The sequence below is a fragment of the Cajanus cajan genome, chromosome 3 (genome assembly GCF_000230855.2).
Source record: "Cajanus cajan strain Asha chromosome 3, NIPB_CcT2T_4, whole genome shotgun sequence".
Taxonomy (NCBI): domain Eukaryota; kingdom Viridiplantae; phylum Streptophyta; class Magnoliopsida; order Fabales; family Fabaceae; genus Cajanus; species Cajanus cajan.
The window spans coordinates 10,582,902-10,603,314 of NC_138519.1; the positions used below are offsets into that span (position 1 = coordinate 10,582,902).

Sequence of the window (20,413 nt, forward strand, 5' to 3'; positions counted from 1 at the left end):
TAGACTGAAAAGTATTCCAGACGGAAACAAAGTCTGTCCATTAACAATAATTGACCAGACCATAGAAAGTCAAAGCATTAAAGACAAATGCTCAGACGAAGATCAAGACTTGAGATGCAAATGGACTACCAGACGCAAACGAAGACTACCATACAAGTATTTGAAGAATCAAGTCTCAAAAGACAACTCAGGCATCGTTTATGATCATTTAAAAGCTCTTAATATGATCGCGTGATTAAAGGAAGAGAAGAAGAAGAAGAAGAAAAACACGCCAAAAGTAAAAGCATGCATGTGTTAGAAAAAGTACATTATTTTTTTCAGAAAAGGACAACGCTCTACAGCTACGCGACTGGAAAATGACAAAAAGTTCATAGGTCTTAGCTAAAGTCGGACACTATTGCTAAAAAAACAAAGAAGACTTCACGCAATGTCTATAAATAGGAAACAACATTTAATGCAAGATCTTATGCATTAAATGAGAAGATCGAACTAGTCATAAACGACTACATCCGCTTCAACGAACACTTGTAACGGACATATTTTACAAGACTATATATATATCACGACTTCAAACCTTGAAAGGTTGGCAAAGATAGACAAAGAGTGATATCTAGCCCATGAAGTAATGAAACTAGAGACAGAGCGTATACAGTCAAATGTACAAGTTTTGTATTTATCTTTGTAGACTAAGGAGTTCTAAGTGTAAATTAGGAACATGCACCTTAGTGAGTGTATAAAATATTTGTATCCTCTCTGTGAGAGTAAACCAAACACTCAAACCAAATCATCTATCATTCATTTGTAAAGCCTGAAGAGGCTAGGGAAATAATACTTGTAAAGCTTGGAGAGACTTGTCAAAGAATACTAACTGCGAGCCAGAAGTGACTGAATAAAGAATACTAACGCTAATGAGTGAAGTTGACAAGCTAGGAGGTGGTCGATAATACTCACTGAGAGCCAGAAGTGGCTGAACAAAGAATACTAGTGCTAATGAGTGAAACCAAACTATCCTCAAGGTAGGTTTCCAAGCTTTTACACAAGGGACCTTCCCTAGTAGTTTATTCCATATCTTGCCCTTAAAAAACATTTTAATGACTATGATGCATGTTAAACAGACTGTATGCATTACATTCACGTGACTCCATAGTTTCACATCTTACATATTACTCATATTACATTATTCATCATTCATGTTCACACACACACACACATATATATATATATATATATATATATATATATATATATATATTCATATTTTATTATTTATTCACATCCACATCTCACAATATAGAATTATAACATGAAATTTAATAGAAGAACAATAAGAGATTTATAGGTAGGACAATGATGCCTAACGTCACATGTCCCACACCTGACGTGATCAAGCCCATACTTGACAAGAACACCACTGAGAGCTCTTTAGAGTGTCCATGCCTGACGTAAGTAAGCTCATGCCCAGTGACTCCAAGAGCAAACTTTGCTCTTAGCCTAGACGACGCTCGACGTGTCTCAAGTGGCATCCAACAACATATAAAAAATAACACGCACATCAAAAAACACATAATTACGAGTCACACTTCAAATCATCAAAACACATAATTCAATCAGTAAACATATTCTATAACATACAATTAACATTCCATATTATTCAATTTACACATACTCACCAATATCTTTACACTACCATCATAATAAAGTTCTCTTATGGTTTCCCATAGGAATCCACATAGATCTTAGATCATACAATTACAATTAAAAACATACAATTGATTAATCATTTAAACAATTCATATCATTAGTTATGTGTAAGAAGAACAAGAGGCAAAGCAGATGCATTTGGAGAAACTCTTCATATACAGGCATACAACATACACATGATCAATCCCATTATCTAGCATGCAAATTCACACTCAGAGCGAGGTTTCTCACTCCCCTTATACCTTGGTAAGCAAAAGAAGACGGATGCATGACTCTACGGTGATTCCCTTACCTCTTGACTATTTGCAAGGAAAGAGGATAGGAAAAGATAACAACTCCAACCGACTCTGCATCACTTCTCACCTAGGATTCTTGGCTTTGAGCTTTAAATCACAAGTTTTGTAAGATGGATCAACTATTAGAAGGAGCAAAAACGAGATTTCAAGAAGAGAGAAGGAAAGAAGAATCTGACTTCCCTTTTAAAAACTTTTCTCAGGATATAAGTTTCCCCTCAAGAAACATCAGAAAAACAATTTCTTTTGAGGTTGAACCCACTCACCCATACAAAACCTCAATACACACTTGAACTAGCACTTGAAAACATGAGTGTTATAACAAACATGAATCATTTTAAATATATAAATTATATTAATATATTTTTATTTTATATAACTAAAATTTATGACAAATAAATATTTTAATATATAAATTATATTATAATTAAATTAAAAATTCATAAATTAATAATTTTAGAATATGTGAAATTTAATTTAAAATTTAATATAAAAAAAATGATAGATTAATATTAATATAAGTAAGAGATTAAGAAAAATCCAAAAAATATTATCATTAAAAAGTTGTTAAAAAAATCTCTTTGAAAAAATTTCCTGAAAACAGAAAAAAAATTCTAATTTATAAGGAATTTTTCTCACGTGAGAAATAGATGTCTTCTCAGTCTCTATTGGTCTACAGTGGAACCACTCATGAAATAGGGTTTGTTACAGTTATGTGTGATCAATGAGTTGCCACCAAAGGCAAAGGCAATAGAATAGGAGCCTCCACTCCCCCAAATATTGCACCGAAATGGGTCAAACCCGATGGAACAGTGAACTTCCATATTCATTCCATTAACCCAACATAAGAACGTGGAATTAAAAAGTGATCACTATAGATATTTAAACATGCCCAAATTGCTCCACACCCTCTCTTGTATTTAAGCAATTACAATCTCTAAGGCCACAACATGAACCAGAACGACCCTTTTGTTTGTTCTCCCAAAGCTAACACCTTTATTTTCTTTCGGGTTTGAGAAGGAGGTGTACGGGAAAAAACCTAAGAGAGAGAAAAGTATAGCACAAACGTGAGGTTCTTGTTGAAACACCCAAGTGGGTCTGTTGCCATATCTTAAATTTCTCAACTTGTACAGATAAAAAAAAGAAAAAACTCAACTTGTGTTTTTGATTGTCCTAGATTGTAGTAGGTTCAGTTACACCCTTATAATTTGGTTCACATATTCTTTCTCTCTCTCTCTCTTAAGAACTTTACCTTTCTGTCCTTGGTGACCATGAAGTAGTAAAAAGAGCTAATCATCCAAACCCAACAACCCCTTGCCTAAAGCTTCCTCCTTTTCTCCAATGGCAACTTGGGTTTTATCAGAATGTGGCTTAAGGCCTCTTCCTCCAGTGCTTCCACGGCCAACAAGACCTGTTCCGTGCCAAAAGCCTTCAAAGTTAAGGCTTTTGGGCTTAAACAAGGGTCTGTCAGATCTGAATCTCCAACCAAGAGGGTTATCATATTGCAACTTTAGGGAGAGAAAGTGGGAATTGGGAGTTAGTGCTCCACTTAGGGTTGCCACCACTGAAGGAGAGGAAGAGAGGATCAATGGGGTTAATGGGGTTGGAGAGGAAGTACCAGAATTTGACCCTAGTGCACCACCACCTTTCAAATTGGCAGATATTAGAGCTTCCATTCCTAAACACTGTTGGGTGAAGGACCCATGGAAGTCAATGAGTTACGTAGTGAGGGATGTCATTGTGGTTTTGGGAATGGCTGCTGCTGCAGCTTATCTCAACAACTGGTTGGTTTGGCCTCTCTATTGGGCTGCTCAGGGAACCATGTTCTGGGCCCTCTTTGTTCTTGGTCATGATTGGTAATACCCAATTTCATATCTTTTTTGTTTTTTTTTACTAATGTAGATCTAGATTCACTTGTTTATTGGCCTTTTGGGGTGGCAAAGTTGGGTTTCAAAATTTTGTTACGATGACCATGGTTGGTGTTTTGGATCTTTCAGTGGTCATGGAAGCTTTTCCAACAATCCCAAGCTGAACAGTGTTGTCGGGCACTTGCTGCATTCATCAATCCTAGTACCATATCATGGATGGTACGCTTAATGCTCCTTCAGGAATTGCTGTTCTTCTAGTCCCTTTTTGGTTTTGTGTTCTTTGCTTATCCTTATCTGCATTATTTCTAGCCTAAGCTTTGAAACTGTTTGTTTCATGAATTGTGCAGGAGAATCAGTCATAGAACACATCATCAAAATCATGGCCATGTTGAAAATGATGAATCTTGGCACCCGGTGAGTTGATTATCTTTGTTCTGGTTCTTATGAGAACCTGTTTTTCTCTCCAATATTTTGTATCTACCAAAGGGTCTAACTCAAAATGTTTAATGTCAATATTGCAGTTGCCAGAGAAAATTTTCAAGAGCTTGGACAATGTTACACGTATTTTAAGATTTACAATACCTTTTCCATTGCTTGCATATCCTATCTACCTTGTAAGTTGTTGTGCCTAACGGTTTTAACTTTCACCAGAACTGTGAACGTTTATTTTGCTGGTGGTTCTGGTGTAGGAATTGACCTTTGTTTCTATGTTCTGTGAATTCAGTGGAGCAGGAGTCCTGGGAAGACTGGCTCTCACTTTAATCCAAACAGTGACTTGTTTGTCCCCAGTGAGAAAAAAGATGTTATTACTTCAACAATTTGTTGGACAGCTATGGCTGCTTTGCTTGCTGGTTTGGGATTTGTGATGGGTCCAGTTCAATTGCTTAAGCTTTATGGCATTCCCTACATCGTAAAATCCCATCTCTTTTTCTAACTATGAAGAGACACTTAATTAATAATGTGTCTTTCTTTTGGAATCCAAAAGAAGTCCTAATTTTACTTTTGTAATTGTAGATTTTTGTTATGTGGTTGGATTTGGTGACTTATTTACATCACCATGGGCATGAAGACAAATTACCTTGGTATCGTGGAGAGGTATCCTTTCTTGCCTTTTTCTTTCTTTAGCAAGTTTCTGTGTTGTTTGTGAGGACTTTGAAGTTATCAAAATTCAATCTTTCTTCATAGCTTTATCCTTCATTATGTTGGGCAGGAATGGAACTACCTTAGGGGTGGCCTTACAACTATTGATCGTGACTATGGATGGATTAACAACATCCACCATGATATTGGAACCCATGTCATTCATCACCTTTTTCCTCAAATACCACACTATCACTTAATAGAAGCAGTGAGTATCCCTATCCACTTTTTCAATGAATAAAAAGAAAGGATAAAACTTAGATACAATATCATAAGTATTGTTAGTACTGTTTCCCCATCAGAATTGATATTTTATCTTCGTAATATGCTTGGACATTTAATGAAATCTTTCATAACGCATATTATCAAAGAAAACTCTAATTCTGATCGAAAAACAACACTTACAGTACTGCATGTAAGTTTTATAGTAAAAGAATGGTGATTTTGGTTAATTGCATAAATCTGAATTTGTCTATGCTCCTCCACTTATAGACTGAAGCAGCTAAGCCAGTTCTTGGCAAATATTACCGGGAGCCAAAGAAGTCTACCCCTCTTCCATTTTACCTGATTGGAGAATTGATAAGAAGCATGAAGAAAGACCATTTTGTCAGTGACACTGGGGATATTGTGTATTATCAAACAGACCCTACAATTAGTAGCTCTACATCACAGTAAATCTTCCAATTTTTCCTCTTGAAGACAAGAGAGGCCACAGAATTAATTATGTCGCACATGACACAACTTCTGAACTTTGAAGGTTGTATCTGAGCTTGTACTCTCATTGAGTCTAGTTGAATTGCTCATGAGGGAATGAATGCATGACAGATTTGATTGTGACGCGTGCATTTTAAGCATCATCAGGGTGTATATGAATTATGTTCTTATTGAAGGACAATGAATCTGTAAATTGCTCATTCTTGATGAAGGGTGTGCTGTCTTCATCGATTTAATTACAATTTTTTGCTCAAATGCAAACACCAATGTTGAATGATAGTAATTGATTAAAATTGTAGCAAATGATGTAGTTTTCCCCTGTTATCACTTCTTTCCGTATTCTACTTCAATTGGTGGTTGTTGACATTTCTAAAGATGTGTCACATTCATAGTTATCATGTGCTCTTTATTTAAGGTTGTTTCGTTTTATGTCACATTCATGGGTAGAAAATGAAGTTGTTTCTCATAAAACTACTCAAATCTCCCATCATTAAGTAGTTCCTAGTGAGATGGTTGCAAAGTATTGTTATTCTAACAAGGGGTGAGTAGTTCATTGGTATAGATACAATTTGAGAAATGTCAGCAATACAATATTTACTTGATTGAAATTTATTGAAGATCATGAAAATTAATAGGTCTTATCTAATTTAACAGAGCTTTATTTATGATTTTGTAGTTTTTAATATATTTAGGTTGTAGTAAAAAATGTGTTAGAAAGTGAATTGCTATTATTTATGTTTTTTTTTTTCCTTCAAGCAAGATTGAGTTAGAATCATATATGTGAAAAAAAAAATCTCAATCCAAGTGAATTAATTTTATCACGTTGTGAATGTTTCTAACTCTTAATTCAAAGTTAAGTTTGGATGAAATTTCTTTATAAATACCTAAATAATAATTTTTTTTATTTGTTAAAATTAGCTTATGTATAAATTAAAATCAGTTTTTTTTAAAGAAAACTAAAATAGGAGATTTTCTACAAAAAGAAGTTGTGCTTAAAATAATTTTGGGTTAATTTGTTTAAATTTAAAATAAGTGACTGTAAAATATATTTAAAAAAAAAAACACATATAGGAGTGTTTATTTAAAAAACAAAGAAAGTTGAAAAAAACACTTTCTTTAAATAAACATGCCATATATCTTATGGAAAAACTTTATTATTAATTTTTATTTCACTTCTAAAAATATTTATGAAGAAGTTTATCTAATCACATCCCAAACCAACAATATATTTACTAAAACAAGTCCAACAATATATTTACCAAACCACAAGTGAAAGCACTTCCTTGCCTCTTGGAAGTAGCCCCAAATGCCCAATTAAGTAGTGTCTCCAAACTCTAAATTGTTACCAATAATTTTCACCACAACATACATTTTCACACGTTTAGATGATTCAAAATGTGAAAGGTAACAGCCAGTACTCATGGTGGGTCTTTCCACAGAAAGTTCAATGACCATCAATTTGTTCATTTCATTGCTACTTGCTAGTGCCCAACGGGGCCTTATAGTTAACAATAGCCACCCCATCATGTATTCATGTTCACCACTTGTGACATGACATGGGACCACATCTTCATACAACTCTAGATATCTAAGGTTCACAGCCACAAACGTAGTTGCGTTTCAAGCCTTTGCACCATTCATCTTCCTTACCCTATCATCATATTCATCTACAAGGGAAGTCCCACACAAATAAATATTTTTTTAATTACTTCGCATGGAACCTTAAACAATTAATAAATGGTGACCAACAAAAAAATCACCAATATGATTGCATAGATAAACTATTTGAGTTAATCACCTATACACTGCCAGTTATGGTTGTCAAACTCGCGAGTTAACTCGTAAACTCGTACGAGTCTACGAGTCTAGGGTAGCAAAACTAGTTAACTTGCGAACAGAATCGTTTTTTGATAGACTCTGATGGACTCGGGTAGACTCGCTCAGAATTGTGAGTCTGAGGGCGAGTCCGCAAGTCAACGTTAGGTTTGTTTTTGCCCCTAAATGCCCCAAAATGACGTCGTTTTAGCTAGGGTTCCTAAGTGAGCACCTCTATTTTCTTCGATCCCTCTCCCTCCGCGCATACGAACGAACACTACCTCCTCTTTGTTCTTCGATCTCTCTCCCTCCACAACATACGAAACACCGTCCGGCTTCGTTCATGTTGTGCACTAGGGGGGTTATCACACATATACACATGTCTCCACATTGGTGAGATATTTTTCGCTTTGGGCCCAAGCCCTCACGGTTTTGCTTTTGGACATCACCCAAAAGGTCTCTTAACCAATGGAGACAATTGTGTGTATATAAACCCATGTCCATCCTCTTGTTTGAACGATGTGGGACTTTACTTGCATCCTAACAGTTCAATCCACTCGGTGCTGTTGTTGCAGCTTTCGGCATTGTCGTTGCAACTTCCGGCACCGTCGTTGCAGCTTCCAGTGCCGTCATTGCAGCTTCCAGCGTCGTCGTTGCAGCTTCTGACACCGTCGTTGCAACTTTCAGCCTTGTCCCTGCAGCTTCCGGCCTCGTCCCTGTAGTTTTCGACGAGCTGTTCGTCAGGTTTTCTTGCTCCCCACCAGTCACCGTTTGACTTTGTTTTCCTGCTATTTAGTGTTACTTCTTACTCCTAACATTTTTTGATTTTTTGGTCTGTTAGTGTTACTTAGTTTCTTACTAGTTACTCCTGTCTCCTATAATTAGTAAGATGTTTGAAATTGGTGGTGGCTCAAAGTCTTCAAGCAATCAACTTTCGGTTGTTCATGAATGGTTAAGATTTGTATTATGACATTTTATTGTTGTTATTTGACTTATTTCAGACTTAGAATGTTGAATTAGTGATATTATATTGTGTGTGTTCATGTTTTTTAATATCTTTTAATATTAGGTAGATTCTTACGAGTCTATGAGAGTTCCACGAGTTTGTGTAGACTCTTTAGTTTGACAACCTTGTTGTCAGTGAAATTTTTTTACACTAGCAATTAATCATATATTTTAATAGTTTCATGTCAGTTGCTTATTTAATAAAATAAAATAAAATAAAATAATTTAAAAAATATATTATCAGTGTAATTTTTTTTTACATAAATGGAACACAAAAACATTTTATTAACCTATTTATTGTTTGCAATGAATAATAATGCCCATTGACACGCCCAAGTATTTCGTCAAATGTGGTTGATATTTAATGCTTTAAATATTGCACCGCTAATTAAAGTAATGACCAAAGCAAATACTAGCTTATAAGTTATAATTACAATTGAGGAATTTTCTTTTTAAGTAAAATTATTATTTTTCTTCAATTTCTTTTCTTCTGTTACTTGAAATTATTCTTTACTGAGGACAACAGCATGAAAAAACACGAAGTGGCACCGTTTGAAACGTCACCCTTTATAAAGATCTATTCCATTCCAATTCAATTACGAAAAGAAAGATGACTCTCACGTATCCAATATTATCACGTAATTTTCAAATCAATCTATAAATTTAAATGACTATTTATCAAACATTCAAACGTATATATATAAATTAAAATAATTATTTTATGTCAAATTATTTTTAGGAGTCATTTCTTAACAAAAATATTTTTAATATTGTTAAAAATAGTTAGAACTTGTATTCTAATTTATTAGTTAAGTTAAAACAATTACGTATGAGTTAACCTACACACTCATTAGTTTTAAATTGAAATCACAATATTTTTAATATTGTTTAAATAAAAAACTATGGTGGTGAAGTTGGAATAAGTTCCTTTTGTGATAATAAAAAAGACTCGGGTTTCTTATCAAAATGAATCACTTTTCCACCCAATTCCACCTTGGTTTTAGTAATGAACTTGAGAAAGGAATCTTAACTCTTAACGATAAAGGGTGAGATAAGGACATGAATTATTTTCAAGATTTTGATGTTTGGTTTTATTGCAATAATGAATACGTGTATGGATTTGTTTGCAGAAATGTGTAGGCCACTATTTTAACAGCATTGAAATGGGGGTACTATTGCCAATCACTTGTTCCTCCAATGGCTATCCCACCACAGTCACATGTTCTCCAAGTCCCTTCACTCTTCATTCCACTATTTGAACCTTTTGCTTCAAATTTTGATAAATTCAGCACTTTCAGTATGTGAAATCTACAAAACAAATACTTATTTTATATAACTATAATTTTAACAAATATTTTTTTTATGAATATATAAACAATATTATTATTTTTTTTATATAAATAAGAATAATTATCTTAAGCGAAAACTTTTTTTAGAGAATTATTGTTAAACCATCTAATAAAAAAACTATGGGGATAAAGTTGGAAGTTTTTGGTGGTGAGAATTATAGACTCGGATTTTCTGTCGAAATGAATCACTTCTTAATTAATAAAATTGGAGGAATAGATGATGTTTATATATTTCACATTATTCACCATCATCAAAATATATTAATAATATATATATATATATATATATATATATTTATTGCATATACTAAATATTTATCGTATATAATTAAAATTAATTTATAATAAAAAAAATATATATTAAAATATTAATATATATTAAATATGAACAAGATGTGAGAATATTTTTTGAGATTATTTTTTTACGGGAATGTTTATAAGATTCTTTTAACTTCTTATTCAATTTAATTTTTTTATTTATCATATTAACTCTTGAATAAAAATTTAAATATTTTTTTAAACAAATAGTTAATAATTAAAAATAATCTTGTATTGTAATATAAATTATTTATCTTAAATTGAAAATATAATTTATATTTTAAAATATTTATTTGTAGAAATTTTAAATATAATATTTATTTGTATGTATATTTTATTATAAAATTTAATTATATATAATAAACATTTAACCTATAAAATATACATTCTAAAATACTAAGTTATACAAATGAAGAACAACAAATTGATAAAATAACGATCTGTCATGATCTGTATATTGACTTTACATCCAACAATGAAAAACAACTAAAATACTTAGGATTAATATATTCACATCACTTGAAGCAATTGATGTGTATGCATGAATGTAAGAGGAGGAATTGTGCAAATCACGAGTTTGTGAAGTGTAGATTCTACGACCATGCCAGGTGTGAACATGGTCATCTCGGGCGTGGGACTGCCAGAGAGGTCACATACCTCTTGACATCAAGTGTCGGTAATCCCATGCTAGGTATGAGTTTGGTAGAAAGGCCCTAATCTCTCTGTCTCAGGCGTGATTCCAATCTCGTCCGGTGCCACACCTCTTTTTGTTTTATAATGTTTTACTTGATTGATTAACTACAAAATTCGTGATTAATAAATAATGATGTATAAAATTGATGTAATCTTTTATGCTATACCTATGATGATATATGAAGAACCATGTAGAGATTGTCATTAAGTGATTGTGATGGATTATGTGATGATGTATATTGTGAGGATATTGATGATGAGAAATGATGAATAAGTCTAGTATTACGTACTAACACTCGAGGAGTTAAATATGCATATTGTGTTGTTATATTGAGTGTATTGAATCATGCATTCATACTTTGTTTCACAAGATAGTGTGAGTCCATGTAGGTAGGATATCATAGGTCATCTATATGTGCCCTAGGGAGTGTTATGGTAGGAAACATCTAAAGGGAATGAGAGGCTACTATGACTAGTTGTAACACTTAGATGGGACCCTAATAGACATCCCTTAGTTTAGGTGGTTTGGGGGGATCATTATTGATGGATGATCCCTACACTATTTGAAGGAGTGGTCCTGTTCCATTACTCCTAAGCTATTATGTATTCTCGATGATGAAGAGATTGATACCAAATGCATATAAATTTAGGAGCATGCATTACATGAGTCTTAGATCATGATTATGTTATATTTTGTGATTGAACGATAGTGAATGATGAATGAAGATATATCAATTGTTATTATTGTTATATTATTGACTAAAGATGTGTGAGATATAATTGATATTATAATGTGTGTTTATCTTTATGTCTTGCATATGATGTTTATAAATGAGATGTATTTTCAGTCTTTATGTTTGTATGTTTATATTCGGGCTGAATGCCACTTGCAAGATTAGAGTAGGTAAAAAAGGATGTATTTGATGAGGAGGAGATATAAAGAGGGGTTTTGCTTTGATAGTGTGACATCGAGATAGATTTTTAATTTTAGGAATTGATGAATTGTTAAATTTCTCTTCATTTATATCTTATTCTTTGAACATTAATAATTAGGAGGTTATGTTTTATTTTGATTCAAATAATACTTTATATGTTTCTTTGTTTAATAAAGTGATAGATAAAATTTATGAACTTTTTTACTATGTTTTGACAAGAAAAGTTTTATTATTAATTTTAGTTTATTTTCCAAAATTTTGATTATTTATTTATTTAAATTTTAGGGTTAGAAGGGTGTCCCATGCTTGATGCAATTTCAACTATAGGCAATTTTCTCACCACATGTCTATGCCATCATTCCTATGCCTAGCATGAGTAAGATAAAGAACCTTTGACTGAAATCACACCTGACACCTTGAAGGTGCGCTTGGTGCCACAATGAATGTTGCACCCAACAAACTCGCAAATTGCTCTTTTTTCACCTTAAAACCAAATAGTCCAACATTCATTACAACAAATCATAAATATGAGTCACCAATAACTTGAATCCAAGCTCAATTCAACATGCAACAAAGTATAAGTCAAAATCATCAAATTCCCCTCCTTGAAAACCAAACACACAAGTTTCAATCATTTCTTTAAAATTTATGCAATTCAACCTCACAATTGTAACCAATTAGTAGACATTGTATGCATACAACTCAAAAAAATACATCAAGAATCCAACTTTAGCTTTCCTTTCCTTAACTTTTGAGCAAAATGAGGAAGAATAAGAAGAAGAATGAGCTTCAAGTTCCAGGAAGCTCCACACAATACCACAACCTTGATTTTCAATCAAGAGCTTTGAATCACACCCAACAACGATCCTCTACGACTCTCAAGAAGCTGAGAAGAAAAAAGAAAATCTTTACAACTCTAAAGCTTCTCTTACTAGTCTCCTTCTAAAGTTCTCTAAAAAATGAGTTTGAGACCTAATCTAAAAAAATCTTACACATTTTCTTCTCTTAGATTCAATTAAACTTTCTCAAAGAAACTCTCTAAACACCTCAGAACTCCTCAAGAGTTTTTTTAACTTTCAAAGTCTCTTAATCACATCTCAAAACACCACACATTACATAATTATCAATAAAAATATAATAATTAACAAAAATTCATACCGTTACAATAAGAAATAAGAATAATAAGATAATTAGGAAAATAATCTCCTATTCCAATGCGATATCTAGATAACAAAGAAACAACCTGCTGTGCTCAAATATTTGAATATCAGTTGGTGTAGATCTTATCATTATCTTAAGTTTAACAGTCTTTTTTATAACACATTCCAATATGAACAAAAGAAACCACGGGGACAAGTTTTTAACGGTGGGGCCCACAACAAATCATACTAATTTTTTTCCTCTTTTCCTCGTATCAAATACACTCCATATTTTTAAGTTTTAACTTCCTTCCACTTCTCATCAACTTTCCTTTTCTCAAAACACTGTAAAACAAAGATTTTGAAAGAATGTATCTTAAAAGATAAAATATATTTATAATTATTAATTATAAACTTAATAATTAAGATTTATAATAAAATCAAATTCTCCTAAAATAAAATATAAAATTAATTATAATATCAAATATTAATTTTTTAATCCATAATTATTATTGCACTTTATTCTCTAAAATACAATTTCTTAACTTTAGATGGTTACATCTCTAAAACAAATCTTTTTAAAGAGAATGACAGAAATGATTTTCTTAATAAAATAAAGAAAAATATATATATATATTAGTTTTATTTTAAGAGAATGATTATATATTTTTAAAAAAAATCTATAATCAATAAATTATTATGGGTCTATTTGAGATAATTTTTGGAAAAACATTTTTAAAATGAAGAAAATAAGAAAAAAATGAAACAAACTTTTATTAAAAATTAAAATTAGTTATACATAAACTAATTTTTTTCGTATTAAGTTTTTAAAAAATATGTTTTTAACTTATATAAAAATTAAGTTTAAAACTTATTTCAATTTTGATTTTACTTTTTTTTTTCCCTAAAAAATACTCTAGGATCAAGATTCTCTGAACAACTCTATATTAATAAAAATTTCCCTGTAATAAAAGAGTGAACTATGGGAAAAGTAAATGAAGAGGTAACATAACTTGTTGATATATTAACGAAGGAATAAAGCTACAAAACAGATTTAAGATAGGGATAGATTTATATTCATTTTCAGATACAGATTCTTCTCCCTTTATTATGAATCATGAAGTATTTTACATTTTTACCTCTGAGATCAGGATTTGGTGGTAATGAATCTAAAGATAACAACTTTATGAATTTCCCACTACACAAAGCATCCCTAAGAAACTATTTTGAAAACACTATTTTAAAAAATAAAATAAAATAAAGAAGGTGTACTTGTGGAAAAAAAAAACAGGTATATATATATAATGAGCCCTATACTGATGTAAACAAAGTCCAGATTGATGTGATCCATAAACATTGGTTGATGCTTTAAAATTTTGAAGATTACTATTTACACCTCCCTTATTGTTTTTTATAGCTAACCACACCACTCTCCTCTGTTCTTTTTCCTTTTCAAAATACCCTACTACTTTTTCTGATAATATCATTGATAATCGATTGCTTGTAGTATAATCACATCTGAAATTAAACTTTTTTGAAAGTCCATTTGTATATTTTGAAATTAAACTTTCAGAAGCCTTTTTCATTACATATATTTCAAGATTAAACTTCTAAAAGTTTATTTGTGTGTTTTAAAATTAAAATTTTCAGAAGTTTATTTATAATTTGAAATTATATTTTTGAAAGCCTATTCGTATAATTTCGGATATATAATTCTGGAAGTTTATTTATTATATTCTGAAAATAATATTTCACAACTATATAAATAATAGACTTTTGAAAATTTATTTTTAAAATCTATGCCATTTTACAAAAGGATATTTCTTTTTGGTAATCGTTTTGTTTCCATTTTTCATACGAACTTATTTATCATTTTTTTACTTTATCTAAAAATTAATTTTTTTTAATCATTTTTAAGTATCGAAATTTCATTAACTGCATGAAAAACATACTTTTATGCACATTCTTAGTTTCACTGGTATATAATAAATAGATTTATAAATTATAATTTAAAAAACATACTAATAAACTTTTGAATTTTTAATACATATTCAAATATAAAATATATTAAAATTTGAGAATAAGCATTTATTAGAGATATTTTTGAAGAAAAATAAAAAAGAGATAGGTATTGTGTTTAGAAAATGTAACGACCCGGCTGGTCACTACACTCACAACCACAGCACACCGGAAACACTAGACAGAATAGAATGAGTATATAAATATAGGATCTAGAATATAAATATATACAATGTCCCAATCCGACTAGAGTTAGAGTGTACAAAACAAAATACAACCAAAGTAGCCAAATAGTGGCCCAACAACAAAACATCAGTCAAACAAGACTCCTCCCTTTGTCAGCTGCAGACTTGCCACTATCACCAGTCTAACCCTGCTCTGCTCCCATACATAGTATGATCACCGCAGTCCAAACCACATGGAAACAACAAAGGGTAAGCTAGTGAAAGGAAACAACATACATATATAAATATGTGAATAGAAAATAACTACAGTTATTAGCACATCAACCAGCTTAACAACATCAACTTAAAAATACCACAACATTCAGCAATAACGGCACACATCTCACATCATCACCATACAACTCATCAGCCATACAACATAACAGCAATAAAACATACAATGCGTCGTCACGCATATAAGTTAGTATTGGTCGCTTGTAATCGGTATAGGTCGACCTGACCCCTATACCGTGGTCGCTTTGTACACGTGTGCCTCGACCTTGCCCACACACGGGACCACTAAGACTTAGAGGAGAACAACAAGTTACCACTCCAAGGGTTAGCTTCCCAGGGAGGGTTTTCAACAAATTGGGCTCCAAGAGCACCACAGCCACTCAATCCACACAATGGGATGAGGAAATTTCGAAAACAACTCCTCTAGTCTTAGTGATCAACAACTCAGCCTTGCGGCCTACAACACCTCAGCCTTTCGGCCTACAACATCCAAAATCAACACACAGTACAACACAACATATCAACTTACAACAATATACAACTGATACAGCTCAACATATCGACTCACCACAGTATACAACTGATACAGCTCAACATATCAACTCACAACAGTATACAACTGATACAGCTCAACATAATCAACTTACAACAATACACAACTGATACAACTCAACATATCAACTCACAACAGTATACAATTGATACAACTCAACATAATCAACTTACAACAATACACAACTGATACAGCTCAACATATCAACTCACAACAGTATACAACTGATATAGCTTAACATAATCAACTTACAACAGTACACAACTGATACAACTCAACATATCAACTCACAACAGTATACACAACATATTCAACACATAATACGGCTCATCCACCTTATTTACAACTCATCTATTTTGTCAAATTACCCACCCAAACAACACCAATCAACCTAGCACCTAAAATAACTTTCAACTTGACCAAATCACTAAATGTGAAATGACAACCTTTACAGAAAACAGCGCATCAGGATTTATACTACTCCTACCATGCTCATCCTTATCTCATATGAAAGATAAGAAGATTTCCTACAACTCTCAAGAAGACACCAAGTCATGATTCCTTCATCTACCTTGTTAAAAATGATAAAAACCGCAACAGCTATAAGCAATGCTGGCAGCTTGACCCCTCTTCACTAAAATAGCCATATCTGGAGTTCTAAAATTCCTTTTTGGGTGATTCCAGCGCCATTGGAAAGATAACATCCAAGGCTACAACTTTCATGAAGACTATAAAGTCAAATTCTGAAACTCAAACGCACGCCCGGTGCATTAAACTCACGCCTGGCGCAATTCTCAACCAGAGACCTACAGAAGTCTATTGCGCCCGGCGCCAATCATCCTGCGCCCGGCGTAGTATCAGTAACAAAACATATGATTCACTTTTGATAGTGCGCCCGGCGTGTTTCTCCACACGCCCGGCGTGATTCACACAGGGATTTCCCATTTCAAATCACGCCCGGCGCTAAGAACTGCGCCCGGCGCAATTCAAACAGGAACTCTCCCCAGTTCGAAAATTCCACCCAAAACCTGCAAAAATTATCATCCCAGGCACATGCAATCGGTCCAAAACATCACGTTTTCATCAAACAACCCGAAAGTACCAGCTTTTTCAACATGCAACATCAAACAAGGAAAATCCCCAAATTTTCATCAAAACCCCGGAAACCCCGAAAATGGATTTTCATCAAAACTCAGCCACCAATCCGCAAAAATCAGCAATCATGTGAGTTTCTAGCTCATTTCACAAACAACCGACAAGAAGAATACTAGCTTCCCTTACCTCGGTGAAGAGAAATCCGAGCTCCGGGAAGAAGAAGTGGAAGAAAATGGAGAAGAAAAAGCAAGCTTGATAACTCTCCGCATGGCTCCGAGAAAAACCAGCACCTACTCAACACCTAAGAATCAACATCAGCCACCACACGAGGGAAAGAGGTTAGCTCGGGACAGTGAGAAGAAAAGAGAGTTTTTGAGTGAGTGAGAGTGAAGGAAGAGAAAATAGAAGGAGGGTTACGGGTCTCACAGAAAAAAAATGATATGCTATAGTATAAATTATTTATTATAAATCTAAAATATAATTTATATGATTAAAATTATTAATTTATATAAATTTTAAATATAATTTATATGTTTAAATATAATATTTATTTATATATAATTTATTATAAATTTTAATTATATAATAAATAAATAATTAACATGTACAGTGTGAAACCCGTCTCTCTCTCTTTTCTCCCTCTCAACTCTATTCTCACTCACTTCTCCCTTCCCTCTCAATTCTCACTTACCTTATTCAATCCTCTAGAATCCTTGGGGTTGTAGGTGCGGTGTAGTTGTGCTAGAAGCTAGCTGAAGGCGTGGATTCTTCCTTCACAATCTCTCTTCTCCGTTTGTCTATTTCTTCTCCTTTCTTCCTTCCGGAGCTCGGAATCTCTTCACCGAGGTAAGGGGAGCTAGGTTTTTGCTGGATTGTGTGGAAATGAGTTTAGAAACTCATTTGTGGTCTGATGTTGGATGATTGTTGGCTGAGATTGAAGAAATTTCGTTTTCAGGGTTTCAGGGTTTTGGGTGAAAATTTGGGGTTTTTCTCGTTTGATGGTTGCATGTTGAAAATGAGCTAGTTTTTGGGTTGTTTGATGAAAATGTGGAGTTTTGGGCGGATTGCATGTGTATGGATGGCTTGATTTTGCAGGTTTTGGTGTAAATTTTTGAACTTGGAGATTGCTTCTTGGTAACACGCTGGGCGCAGTTCTTGGCGCCGGGTGCATGACTATCAGAGTGCTTTATTGGGCAAGCCCGTCAGGCGCAAGGTTGTGTGCGCCGGGCAAGCTTGAGAATAGGAGCCTCTGGATGGCCCACGCCAGGTGTGGTTGGACCGCGCTGGGTGCACTATCAGGCAGTGACTTAGCATTTTGGGATTCTGGTGTGGCGCTGGGCGTGACTATGTCTCGCCAGGTGTGGAGACTCCTTGGCAGTCTCTGCCAGGGGTGGCGCCGGGCGCAATTGGTATTGCGCCAGGTGTGAGACCTTGGGGAGGTCTTTGCCTACCATGCGCCGAGCGCAGGTTTGGCACATCGGGCGTGTGAGGCTCCTTGGAGTCTTTGCCTCCTAGCACGCCGGGCGAATTGGAATTGCGTCGGGCACGGCTGTGATCTTTATTAAATGCTGATATATGTTGATATTTGCTGAGCTGAGCTGTTATTGATGATTGTTGTTGAGCCGATTGATGATTTTGCTGTGCTGTGAGTTATTTACGTTGAATTATGATGATAAGCTGTATTGATGTAATAGTTGAGATGTGCTTATATATGTTGATATTTGCTGAGTTGAGTTATTATTGATGATTGTTGTTGAGACGATTGATGATTTTGTTGTGCTGTTATGTTGTGTTGTGCTCCATGTTGATATAAACTGTTGTAGGCCGTAAGGCTGAACTGTTGTAGGAGATCTTCGAGCTGATATGCATAACGACACATTGCTTGTTTAATGCTGTTTTTGGCTAAATGATGTGAGATGTATGCTGTGATGTGTTGTATGCTAATTCAATGCTGAATTTAATGATATGTTGATAGATGTAGCTGATTATAATTCTTGTAATTATATGTGTATAAGCTGATTCTTTTCACTAGCTTACACTTTGTTGTTTCCATGTGGTTTGGACTGCAATGATCATACTGTGTATGAGAGCAGAACAGGGATAGGTTGGTGTGTGAGGCAGGTTTGCAACTGGCAGATGGAGTTTGTTGTTTGTTGTTTTTGGCCACTAGTTTGACTATTTTGGATGTATTTTGTACATTGAGCCCCAGGCTAGACATATTGTATATATTTTATTCTTATATATGTATGCTCTATTCTGTGTGGTGCTGTGTGGGTTGCTGTGTGACGGCCAGGCGGGTCGTTACACTTTAGTGGTATCAGAGCAATTCGAGTCTAGTGGACACTTTGTGAGGGTGGTTCCTTTAGGATTTTGTTGTGTTGAGCTCTGTGTTGTGTTGCTTTGCTGTGCTGATTTCTTTGTTGATTGCTGTGCTGATGATTTTTGTTTGGTTTAGTTATTGTATATTGAAGGTGCTGTTACTTTTGTAGACAATGAGTAGAACCAACAAGCAGATAGCTCGTGCCATGGAGATGATGGCTATGGCTATCCAATAGCAGAATGCCTACTTTGCTAGGATGGATGCTAATAGAGCTGCAGCTGGTGCAGCAAGACCAGTGGGGTCACAGGAGAGTCAGGATCTTGCTGAGTTCCAGAAATGCCATCCTCCACAGTTTACATGCTGGTTGGAGAGGCTGACCATTGGTGGAGGGACACCCACCATGTGTTGATTGCTAGAGGTGTTGTTGTTGACTAGGAGTGATTCAAGAGAGTATTTCTTGAGAAGTACTTCCTGGAGAGCGTGAGGCACGCCAAGGAGGCTGAGTTCATGCGGTTGCACCAGGGTGGGAAGTCTGTATCTGATTATGCGATGAGATTCGAGCACCTGACTTGTTTCTATTCGCAGGCGATTTTTGAGGCCTGGAAATGCAGAAAATTTGCTGAGGGGTTGAAACAAGAATTGAAGAGGGTGGTGGTGCCTATGGCCATCACGGAGTTTCCGACCTTAGTGGAGAAGGCAAAGGTTGTTGAGCGGTTGGAAGGTGGCAACCGTGTGATGAAGACTGTTGAGGGACCAGTTGGGTCCAAGAAAGGAGGAAGTCAGAGGAAGCCATATGATAGGCCCCAAACGCAGCAAGGGGGTCTTGTTATAAAGTAACCTGCTGATGCTGCTCGAGGTGGGAAACAGGGTGGAGGTGCCACTCTTAGATGCTACAGGTGTGCTGGATCCCATTTTGTGCGGGACTGTCCACACACGGAGAGCTGGTGTTTCAGGTGCCATCAGATGGGTCATGAGTCGACCAATTGTCCCGCCAGAAA

At 34.3% G+C, this 20,413-nt stretch overlaps 1 protein-coding gene across 1 annotated transcript; it reads left to right on the forward strand.

The window, feature by feature from the left end:
* Nucleotides 1-2,939: 2,939 nt before the first annotated feature.
* LOC109813625 (omega-3 fatty acid desaturase, chloroplastic) lies at nucleotides 2,940-6,040 on the forward strand. The gene is made up of 8 exons (XM_020377848.3): nucleotides 2,940-3,850; nucleotides 3,992-4,081; nucleotides 4,210-4,276; nucleotides 4,384-4,476; nucleotides 4,587-4,772; nucleotides 4,877-4,957; nucleotides 5,073-5,210; nucleotides 5,495-6,040. Exons 1-8 carry the CDS (start codon nucleotides 3,336-3,338, stop codon nucleotides 5,675-5,677), a joined length of 1,353 nt encoding a protein of 450 aa, XP_020233437.1. The 5' UTR covers nucleotides 2,940-3,335; the 3' UTR covers nucleotides 5,678-6,040.
* Nucleotides 6,041-20,413: the final 14,373 nt, after the last annotated feature.